General features: G+C 38.4%; 1 protein-coding gene across 1 annotated transcript in view; it reads right to left on the bottom strand.

Moving 5' to 3' along the window:
- Positions 1–12135, bottom strand: part of znrf1 (zinc and ring finger 1) — a 50644-nt gene that overhangs the window by 10202 nt on the left and 28307 nt on the right. The window contains exon 2 of the mRNA XM_028041247.1: positions 8544–8639. Within this exon, the coding sequence (XP_027897048.1) occupies positions 8544–8639 (96 nt within the window). The remainder of the gene's footprint in view (positions 1–8543; positions 8640–12135) is intronic.

Raw genomic sequence — 12135 nt, 5'->3', positions numbered from 1 at the left:
TCCATCTTCTGTTTCGTTTGATCAGAATTGGATGAAACGGGATCTGAGGGCTCTTTTTCTGGGTCTCCAACTCATTAGTTCTCTCCTCTCCCACTTGCCTCCCTCTTGACTTTCAGCTGTCTCTCCTGCCTGCCAGCAGACGTTTGGCATCAAGCAACTTCACATCAATAATGACTTAGAGGGGTTGCTCTTTGCTTTCCTGAATCACAGCACTAAATTCCTTCTTTTCCTGTCTGTATTTGTCCTCCAGTGGCCCGAGCTGCAGGAGGCAAACTGCATGTGCCTCACCTGACTCTTCCTTCCGCTTTCTCTCTGGTTTTGCTCCACATTGGTCCTCCTGACTTAAATGTCTTTGCCCCCCTCACTCACGCCACTCACGCAAGTGCTCAAGGTGCTATATTTAGCAGGACACATTAAAAATATCATTACTGAAAGCCGAAGCCCAGATAAGATCCAGAAGTCACCTCACGTGGATTTTGTGCTACCCTTGAACCTCACCTGCCCTCTACAGGCATGTAGACAAAAAATACTAAAAGAAAAATACAGAGAAATGACATTTGTTTTAAGTTACTGTAGACAAACATTTAAAATTAGTAGATATGTTTTTGATTTATATTTCAGAAATCCTCAACGCCATTGCAGTTACATCTTGCACATACAGTGTGTTGTAAAAGTAAACATAACTCTCAAGCTTTTTTATACTTTGTCACATTTTAACATTAAATGTAGATGATTTTTGTTGGTGGGATCTAATATAATAAAACAACTCACAACAGTGGGAAATGCAAAAAGATGCAGTTTTAATTTCTGATTTAAAGTCTTAAAAGTGTGTCATAGATATGAACTCACCGCCCTAAATAAAATCTGACTAAGTCCAGCTGTTCTGTAAAGGCCTTTTTGATTTGTTAGAAAACATTGGGAAAGAAACCATCTTTGTTCCTTGATCATGAAGACCAAGGAGCAAAATGGGCAAGTCAGGAAGAATGTTATGGAGAAGTTTAAAGCACAATTAGATTATAAATATCTCAAGCTTCGGACATCTTACAGAGCTCAGTTCAACCATCTGGAAATGAAAAGAGTGTAGCACAAGAGCAAACCTGGCAAGACAAGGCTGTCCGAGCAGAGAGAGTGTAAATCAGAGAAGCAGCCAAGAGGACAATGGTAAAGCTGGAGGAGTTGCAGAGACTCACACCTCAGGAGGGAGAATCTGCCAACAGAAAACTATTGGTTATGCACTCCACAAATCTGGCCTGTCTGGAAGAAGAAAGCCATTCTTGAAATAAAGCCACAAGAGGTGCCGTTTGTAGTTTGAGATAAGCCATGTGGCGGTCACAGGAAGAAGGAAAGCTGGTCAGATGATACAGAAATGTTACAAAAAAATGAAGGAAAAAAACTCCCAAAAGTCGAACAATCACAGTTCTCTTCTTCAAACAAGAAGCCAAAGAAACATGGACGAAACTAAATGCAAAAGAAAACCTTTTGGAGGCAGCAGAAGACTTAGAACCTGATTGGACATTCACCTTTCAGCAGGACATTGACCCACTGCAATACAAACAGAGCTACGAACGATACGTTTAGATTAAAGCATATTCATGTGTTAGAATGACCTAGTCAAAGACCTGACCTAAGTCCAATTGAGATTTTGTAGGAAGATTTGAAAATTTATACTCACAAGGTCTCTATTCAGTCTCTGACTAAACTTGACCTTGAGGAAAAGATAGGCCAGCAAAAAACACTAACAGCTCTATCATTCCTGTGAAAGGTGTTGGGGGATTTATGCAAATGCATGTTCATTAGTTCAAAACTATAAAAGTCAACTATTATCTTTAAATATACAATTATTAACCACTACTTTCTGTTGGTTTATCATGAATAAACACAATAAATGCATCAAGTTCTGGTTGTGAAATGGCAAAATGTGACAAGGATTGCGAGGCATTGTAGCTTAGTCTGGTTGATGCAACCACTGCACTGTACTTCCAGGTCGTTGCACGGGTAATGCCACTTTTAATGATGCGGTTGCCAAAAACAGTTTCTGCAGACACTCACCGGTTCAAAGTTTAGGCTTGTCTGAATTGCCTCAGGTGAAACTATCAAAGACTTTGATCATACCTTCAATTTTTCCTGCATCCTGGCACAGGATAACACTTCTGAGCGCAGTTCAACAGCTGCTGCTTTCATCCACTTTATAGTGATATAAATAAGATATAGCTGAAAGTAATCGATTTGCATGAAGCGTAACTATCAGGGAGGGCTTTCCTGGGATCATGTGTATTCAGTGAGAGTCATTCCCAAAAGTCAAATTTTATACCTAAAAACTTGATTTTAGATATCTATTTTATTTACTTTTTAAATAAAATAAAGTAAAATAAAAATAACAACCCCCCAGCAACCCTTCAGGACTTGGTGGAACTGGTGATTCAGGTCACTGATGTCTGCAGATGCTGAACGATCCTATCGAGTGAATATAAACCAAAATGTAGAACGAACGTATCAGCCATAAATCTATGAAATAAAGAATTACAGCCGTTCTGCCTGCAAAAGGGGGTCCAGCCCAGTAGTACAGTAATAAACTGCCTTCTGAAATATTTTGAGTTTATCACAGTAACCTCAATATATATATATATATATATATATATATATATATATATATATATATATATATATATATATTACTGCTGACCAACACAAGTGGGCATTTTATTATTACCTGCAATTCTTGCACTGTTTTGGTGTGGAATATTTTTATGTACTAATTTTTTGTCATGGCAGATAAATAGGAAAAAAATGCATGTGACTTTCTGATAAGGAGTATTAACCACCTGAGACAAACACAAACTTGTCACGGTGTGGGGTCGGGGTGTTGGCATATTATATCATGAAGCGTTAGAATGTGTTACTGATCTGCCAAAGCGGAGAGATCATAAGATTGTTTTTATGATGTGCTGCATGCATTGCAGTTCTTTGCTGTGACCCAGTTTTGTTTTCCTCCTCAACAAACAATGACAGGGATGAAACAGTTTGTTTTGTTAGTTAGCCTTGTTTGTTCAACCTGTTACCAGTGTGAATTATCAGCATATTAGCTGAAGGTATTCTTATAAGTCCAGATAACAGGAGGAGTCTAAACAAGTAGAGCATATATTTTACTTTTTGTGTTAAAATAGCAAATGAACTCAGACAGCGTCCTTCAAAATAAGAGCCTTAACCATATTGCTTACTCTCTGAACTTCAAATAGCAAGGACCTTATTTTTCGGACTATAAGCCGCTAATTTTTCCCCAGGCTTTGAACTACACGGCTTACAGCCCTGTACGGCTTTTCTGTGGATTTTTCTTCAACCGCCAGGGGACTCTTTAGCAGGAAGTGAATCATTGGAAGTCAAAATTGGAAATCAAAGAAGAAAGTGCTAAAAGAAAAACAAAAACAAAGAAAAGAAGAAAGTGCTGATTTTCATTTAGAACAACCACATGTTAGCAGCAGGTACGACGGAGAAATGTTTTCAAACTCATCGTGGAAACCACAGGAAGAAGTTCATATGATGCCGCTTTTAAGTTGAAGGAATCGGCGTGAACGAATCCATGGTTCAGCCTTGGAGACCCAGGGCTGCGTCCTTAATAGCAGATTTATTAAAGACCCAGCCCTCTGCTGCGTTCTTGTGGAGAGCGGCGGAGATACCAGCGGTTTATAGCCCGGTGCCGCTTATATTTGTACATTTCCGGTTTTGTTTTTTGGTTTTTTTTGTTTTGTTTTTTTTACTTTGTGGGTGCGGTTTATAGTGCGGTGCGCTCTATAGTCCGAGAAATACGGTAATATTTTCAAAAGTTTATTAAAATATCTTACAGTATCGTCTACATGTGCATAAACAACTTTACGAAGGTTGGGGAAATTGTGCGTCTGAACTGCAGACTGTGATCCAGAAAATATAGTGTGTGATGATGATGATGATGATTAAGAAATTATGAAAAACACTTCAATGCACCTACTTGTACTACTACTAATGTTAATAATGTAAGTAATAGTGATTATATTTATGTTCAAAACCACAATAATATTAACTAAAAAACAACATTTTCATACACCAGAGTGTTGTCAATTTTTAGTATGTATACATGATGCCCTGCCTGTTCTCCGTTTAGTATTGCAGGAGTACATATTTCCAGATCCTTCTGTGGAGTGTGATTCCAAATTTTTATTTTTGTTTTGCTCATCTAAAATATTCAAAAGAAACCGCAGCTTGAAAAGCTGGAATACCTCGATGCAACTTGACATGTCATTGGCTGGTATTGCAAACAACAGTAATAATCTCTAGAACGTTAAAAAGGTTTAGTCAAACTTAAAAAGAGAACAAATTGGTTTACTCAGCGCTAAAGCATTGTCTTGACCAATTGGAGTAAATAAAAGCAGCATAGCTAATGTTTTTAAGTTTTACTTCTTGGAGAAAAATATTGACATTTAAACTGTGTGCTGTTGAAATAAGTAACCAAAGTTCTAAGAATATTTTTTAAAAGGTTGTAAGAAGTCTGAATATGTCTATCAAATAACACCGCAGACTTGTTTGTTTGAAAAATGTGGATGTGACACACCACAGCCCAGGTGATTGGCAATAAAACCCCTGAGCATCCTGGGAAACAAGATAAGCACGTTTCATTCGGTGGGTCTCAAAAACCACACAGAACAGAGGAGAAGGTAGATAAAGAGGAACAAAGAAATTAGGAGGAAAATTGGATGGCAGGAGTAGACAGACGGACGGACTCACGGAGCAGAGGGAGAAATTGCAGAGTGTAATTGGCTGGAAATAAAGAGCGACAGGATGGAAAGGAGATGCAGAAAAAAAATGAGGGGAATTATGGGAAAGCTTCTCCTTTTGCCCTCTCTCCTTTTGTCCGTTATCAGGCATCAGAGTACTCCATCACTCCGGATCCCATCAAGCTTAAGACAGTTTCACTCTCCCCTCTCTGCCTGTGTCACTCAATCTTCAGCTCAGATTTGGCTGGAGGCTTCAAACCTACATTATGTTTTACTGCACTGGCCTTGTGGGCCACACTGGCAGCTATTTGTGGAACTGTAAAATCGCCTCCCTGCACTCCTCGCCTCAAACTACATCACATGATTTAGTTATCATTAGGATCAGAAACACAAGATGATGCAGAGACCTCAACAAAGTGATCCCAGCAGACGCCCGTTTCCACAGCCGGCAAGTCAGAGAAGTGTCAATGGATGAGCTGCTGTGGGGCAATAAACATTTGGGACCTGTGTCTCCAAGCAACCAGCAGAGGCAGATCATAACTAACAGCACTGTGTTTACTGGTATAAACAGGTGGCTGGATGGTACACAGTAAGTCTGCAGCAGCTTTGTGTGCTTCTTTATTTTCAGTTATCTCAACTGTGGGTGTAGATTCCTTTATTTGTAGTTTACTCTGATTGTTTTTTCCCCCTTGAATTGACCAAAAAAGGCATGTCAATAAAGTAGAATATTACTTAAAAGTTTCAAAATAGAAACTTGTATTGATTCAGAATGAGATACTTCACATGTTTATTTATGTTAATTTTTATGATTATGGCTTGCAACTAATAAAACCCAAATGTTAGCTTGTCAGAAAAAGTATTCTGTTTCATAATACCAAAAGAAAAGGAATTGTTTAACATAAAATGTTATGTTCTTGTCTCCGCTGTCATTGCAAAGAATGCTGACCTGACAGTTTGCAGCCAAAAACAGACTTTAAAGCTGGCAGTTTAGAGTATTGCATAAAAGCATTCTGTGAAAGGTTTAGTGGAAGGAAAAATTGTAGCTTAAAAGACAAAAAGGCACACAACAGTATTAACTTCCATCTTGATAGGATTCACAAATCTTGCACTGGGATGAGAACAGTGGCCTGGGCCAGCAGCTTCATCAGCGTGGTGGGGGATAATGCTGTGTAATCCCAGTCTGGTAACTTGCTCCCTCTAATCTGTTGTACCTATTCGACTCAGAGGGAGTGCCATCTCCTTTCAAAGTCAATAATGACTTCTTGAGCTCTGTCATTTGCTGGTGTTGGTCCACTGAGCTTTATAAAGTCCAAAACCAGCATAGAAAACCAGGACATTTAGCAGCACTTCATGCTTCCCTCTACTGTCAAACAATATGGAGATATATCATCAGACCAGCAGGAGACTGGTGAAATAAACTCAATAGTGGGTAAAGAATGTTGTTGAATCTCATAGCATTCCTCATCAGTCTGAAAAGTCAAAAATCCAGGTATCAATCTAATAATAATAATAATAATAATAATAATAATAATAATAATAATAATAAAAACAGAATGAGATGCAACAGCTTTCTGGTTATGAAACTGAATCAGTCAACTTGTTAGATAACAGGGAGATCCAAGCGTGGCGGTGCAGACAGTTAACAGTGCAACACACAGCAGCACTACACACAGAAGATCAATACAGAAATGAAAAATGCTCTGACATGGTCAGCTCCCTCACTCTTCCAGTGTTAAATGCCGGTGAGACTGAGCTAAGCATCAGCCTTCAAAGTTATTGATGGTAAGGTATCTGAAATTTAATGTAAAGCTGCAACTTGCAGGTTTTTAACAACTCGGACTGGAACAGAACCCCAAAGAAATGAGGCATTGGAACAAGATTAACAGGACATGCAGAATGGACACAGTAACAGCCAACATAACAGAAGAGTCCAGCAATGAACCATGTAAAACAGAAATAGTTAATTCAATTAATTAAACATGAAATAGTCCAAAATGTCTGAAGCATTAATGATTCCTTTTATGGGAACAAAGGGGCCAAGCTCATCTCCTGAAAAACAGCCGCACAACCATAAACCATATACTCAACACAATGCAGTCAGGCAGTAGTCATGCAGCTACTAAACCCAGACTTGTCCATCAGGTTGCCAGACTAAGTGTCATGATTTGTTACTCCAGCGAATGCATATCCACTGCTCTAGTATTCAGAGGCAGCATGCCTGGTAGACTGCTATGCTGGCTTTGGATCAGATGCAATGCGTCTGATGTGTCGCATTGCATTAAGGGATGTAAGGCTTGCATAAATTCAAATTCAATTCAAATTCAAACATGCTTTGGTTATACCAAAGGGAAATAAAATGTCTCAACTCATATGTCCCAAGAATCCTCAAGTGTTGTGGATGGTGATGCTGTGGCCAGGAAGGATTTCTGGTAGCAGCCAGTCCTGCAACGGCTCTGAAGAGACCTCTGACTGAAGACTGTTACTGTATGACAGTCTCATAACGATCATGCCACGTTATCAGCTCACTTTCTGGGCAGCAGAGACAACACTCCAAAGTAACATGCCAATTAATCAGTTGTTGGCAAGAACTCCATCTAGTCACATGGTTAGAAAGCCAGCCATGTTGGAGTTGGGTATATGCTCCTTACCCACTATGATAGATGGAAGAAACGGTTCGAACTTTCTCTTTCTCACTCTGCTCTTGGGAAGCCTTCCCTGTAACTCCTCAGGGATTTGGGGTCATCTCTGAGGATGTCGTAGTTCAGGTGTTATTTGAGTTTGTGAGATACTAATGAGCTGCTCCCAGCTGTAGAAACAAAACTATCCAATGGAGAATAAGAGAAAAAATCTTCCAGTTGTATAGTACTTAACATCGTGGGGAACACCTGTCCACATGTGCAATGCCTCAACCAAAAACATTATGAACAAATGTCTATAAACATTACAAATCAGAACTAACCCTACAGAGCAACCCTAACATGCTGCCAACAAAATGGTCCAATTCTAGATCCCACTCCTTGACTGCAGAAAGTTGACAATCTTTACATGTACAGCTCTGTAATTCTACATTGTTGGGATGCCAACATTCCCAATCTCTTCCATTTTTTTTATCAATACATGTGGCATCTAATCACGGTACAGCAATAAAACAGGGAAAAAATAAAAACAGGGAAGTTTATGGTTGTGACTTGACAAAATGAGGACAAATTTAAGAGTTGTGATACCGTTGTTTGGATTACATTTTTATTTTTTTTTCCAAGACTTGATGACTCAGTAACATAATGAAGAGCTTATTCAGCATTATTTATGTGCTTCTGTTTTATTTAAGCAAAAAGGTACACTTGCTGCAGCAATACGACTCCAGTAGAAAAACACCAAGGGGCAGAGAATGATCAGACATAGTGTGGGTCACATGGCATAAAGACAAGCTGTGAAACACAAGAAGTTATGAGTTACCAAGTAGCTTTGCTGCCTCAGGTGGGTTTGTATGTTTGTACGTTTTTTTAATTGAATATATTATCTGCGTAGAATCAAACCTTGAATATATTATGAATTCTCTTTTTTTCCCATCTCATTCATATTTAAGGTGTTTTGGAAGGACTAGCTCGATATCATAAGCCTTCGTGTAGACCCACCCACATCGCTGTGAATATTTAGCTGTACAGCAGCAGGACACATGCACGAAATCAAGCAATAAAAATGAAAGGTAATGCAAACAACACCATTTTCCCCGTTTATCCCAAGCTCAACTTTTCCCCCCAAATGAGAACATGTAAAGCCGAGTGAGATGTTTCTCACCGTTGTAGGAGAGGCGAGGTTTGCTGAGACACATGATGAAGTGGACCTCCATCTCATTGGATGCCACAGACTTGGAGCAGACAGGACACTTGAATCCTGGGAAGATAAACAGTGATGTTCAAAAGCAAGCACCAGTTTTATCAAATCTGATAACACATTACCATAATACAACCCAAAGGTTTAAACAGTGATTTTAAGATGTCTTTATGTTCACCAAAAGGCATGTTTAAGATTTGAAAATGATGCACATTTATCTTCTTGTGAGATAATCTGAAGTCCAGGAGCCCCAATGATGGATTACCCATCAGAAGACCATTTAACTCTGTTGCTCAGGGCTCCTGAATCCCCTCACATGCCAAACTTTGACAAATTAGGTGTGGAGGCAGCTCTCTGACGGAAATCCCAGTGATGTTCTTGTTGTAAATGCTGCAATACAGACCAGTTAATGCCTATAACAGCTCATGTTAGCTGTATAATGACGTTGATATTGCAACAACAATTATAAAAACAAGTTGTAGCATTAGATTGGTCAAGTAAAGCAGGACTAAAAGGTCCCAAAATTAATAAAAGAAAGCAAAGCACAATATTCAGGAGACAGTACAGCCTTTCCTAAACCTGTTGTTTTTTCTTTGTGTTGATTCATATTTTTCCCTTCCTGATTAAACTCAACAGGTTTATGAGAATTTAATTATGGAAATAATCGCATGCCGCTTTACAACTGATATGACAATAGTAGTAATTTTTGTTTTTGAATTAAAAAGACTAATTCATGTAGCATATGTATCTATCTATCTATCTATCTATCTATAATCTGATGCCACACAGCTGCAAAACTTTGACTTTTTATGCTTAATGTAATCATTAAGCATAAAATGCTTAATGATGATGAGTGGATGATTCTCAAAGTGAATCATCCACTTTGAGAAACTCCTTCATACTGATATAAAAGACTGACAGTCTTTTTAAAAAATAAAATCAAACAAGGTCACGGTTTTTACACTAAGGGAGAGCCCAAATTCACTTTTTATCTGTTTTTTAATGAATTTAATGAATTTTACTTCTTACAAGCGAAGTAAGCAGCAGACTGGGTCCTGGCTAACAGGAAAAACAACCCACATCGATCAACATTTAGCTGAACATTTATTACATAGCTAATTTTTTTGTTGCAATAGATTATTTCAGTATCAGTGGTAATTGCGGTTACATTTTTGTTTTTAAGTAAAAGCAATGAGATCATGTTACACATTTTTTGTTCTTGTTTTTACTCAAGCTTTTGATTCCATATGAGCCCTATTTAAATCACACATTACCATCCTTCATTCTCTACTCTAACTTTCACAATAGGTGATTTTTAAAGTATAAAGCACTGATCTGTGTATATTTGCCTGCTTTTATCCTCTCCCACGCTTTTACATCCTCTCCCCTCTCTTGATTGTTTTGTAATGCTGGAGCCGCCTCAGCAGACTCCTCCTGTGCTGTTTAGATGGGGCCCATTTGGCCTAATGATATTAGTTAAACACATAACAGATAATTAGATCATCCACTGGGCCACATGAGTCGACTTTGCTTACAGCTGAAAACAAACAAGTTCTGTGAAAAAGAGGAGCCCAAATAGAAATGCTTTCGCTTGCTTTGTTGTCAGTCAGATCTTATTTATTTTTACAAGATCTGTATGTTGAATATTGTTCTTCAATGTTCAACATTGAACATTACCCTTTTTTTTTTACTTATTTCATGATTAAGGTTCCTTCATCTGTTTTAATTTATTTTTTTTGTGTTAATTTCAGTCACACCTGTTTCTCAGGTCTGATCTTCCCCCTCATGTTTATGTATGTTCCCAGATCTTATTGTTCTTTGCCAGATTCATTTTGTTTTCAGTTTCTTTCTTTTTAGTCCAGTCCTGCAATCTGTTCCATTTCTGTCAAATTTTGATAAAGCATCCCAGCACAAGATTAGATATAGCTTTTGTTCATAAAAAACAGTTTTGAATTGTTAAAATCACTTGAATCTCACATCGTCTTCACCGTGGATGAAACCACATGCCACAACACAGTGTCTGATTTGAATGACAACTATGTACTTTGACAAGGCCTAAAAGCCTTTATTTAATTTATTTATTTTTCCAAAACCATCTGCAGGTCGATATGCTGGTTTGATTTGGATCACTCTCCCGCTGCATAACCTAAATGTGCATCACCACCTGATGAATGCACTTTCTCCTTCCAAGGATTTTCTTGCAGAGAGCAGAAATCACAGTTCCATCAAAGCATCCAGTTTCTAAACAGAGAAGCAGCCCAGGCCACTACCCGACCACCGCCATGTTTGACTGTTGGTATGATATTAAAAAGATCCTAAAAGCTCAATATATTCAGCAATATATTAAGCTTTTAGCTTTTGTTCACTTTTACCATTTTGTCTTTAACACCAACATGAGGTGATCTAAGTGATGGGAAATACACAGAGATAAGGGTGGGAATAAATTTGAAGGCCAGACCATCTAACTTCGCTCACTTATGTTTTTTGTGGTCAGTGAAGCATGCATCCAATACATCGACCATGTCCTTCGAGCAATGCAGCCCCTGAATTTGAAAAGTCCTGAAGTTGTTCTGGGGTCTTTCATTAGCTCTTAGATGAGCAGATGACTTTATCCTGGAGTAATTTCAGAAGGCTGGCCACTCCTGGGAAGGTTCAACTCTTTTACATATTTTCTCTGTGTGTGGATAAAGGCTCTCAGTGTGATTAACTGGAGTCCAAAATCTTTAGAAATGGCTTTGTAGCTCTTCTTGGCAGTAATCAGGCCTAGGTCTAGCTTGCAAAACTGAATTTGGCATTCCATATATGTGGTGAATCACATTTAATTCACGATTTACCAGGAAATGAAATAATCTTGCACATGGCTGGTACAGATCTCTTAGTGAATAAAATACCTAAAATTATTCTCAAGTTTTGAAAAACTTGAGAATATTAACCAAGTCCCTGAGTTGAACGTTAATATATATTTTTTTTGCAGCTCTACATGAAATTTTATTGCATTTGAGGAATTGTGTGCCTTCAAGATTTTATTCTTTGCATGTTGCCCTCACTTAAAATCCTCAAAAAGTTGTTTTATAGTAAAAATTGGTTTGTGTCAGCAGTTTTACACGAGGCCTTATGTTTTATAAACCCTAGCTTTGTTTGCTAAGAAAACTGCTTCGGTACATAAAACTGTTTGAGGTACAGTAGTTTGACAAATTGTAGCGTTACCCAGAAATGAATTCAGTGTATGCAGTATATTCTATGGCAGCTGACCCACTTTTCCCTTGGCTGCTATTTTCAGATGATCCAAGGGGACGAGCAAGGAAGAAAAAAATGAAGGAAATGAGAGAAAAGATGTAGAAAAGGAAGGTGAAGGAGCTGAGCTGGTTGGAAGAGAAATAAAGGGTTATGATGCACCGTCCAGGAGGAATCGAGCTGAGCAGACCGAGCTGAGGTTTCAGCTGAGCAGAGCACCACAAATCCTCGAGGACGTTTCACATTCAAGCAGCACATAAGGTCAGATAGGGACAAAAATAAATCACAGGACTGGATCATAAATTAATTATACTGGTGCTTA

Source organism: Xiphophorus couchianus, chromosome 2 (assembly GCF_001444195.1).
Source record: "Xiphophorus couchianus chromosome 2, X_couchianus-1.0, whole genome shotgun sequence".
In the NCBI taxonomy this organism is placed as follows: domain Eukaryota; kingdom Metazoa; phylum Chordata; class Actinopteri; order Cyprinodontiformes; family Poeciliidae; genus Xiphophorus; species Xiphophorus couchianus.
Note: the sequence above shows the minus strand (reverse complement) of the source record. Positions and strands in the feature narration are given on the sequence as shown.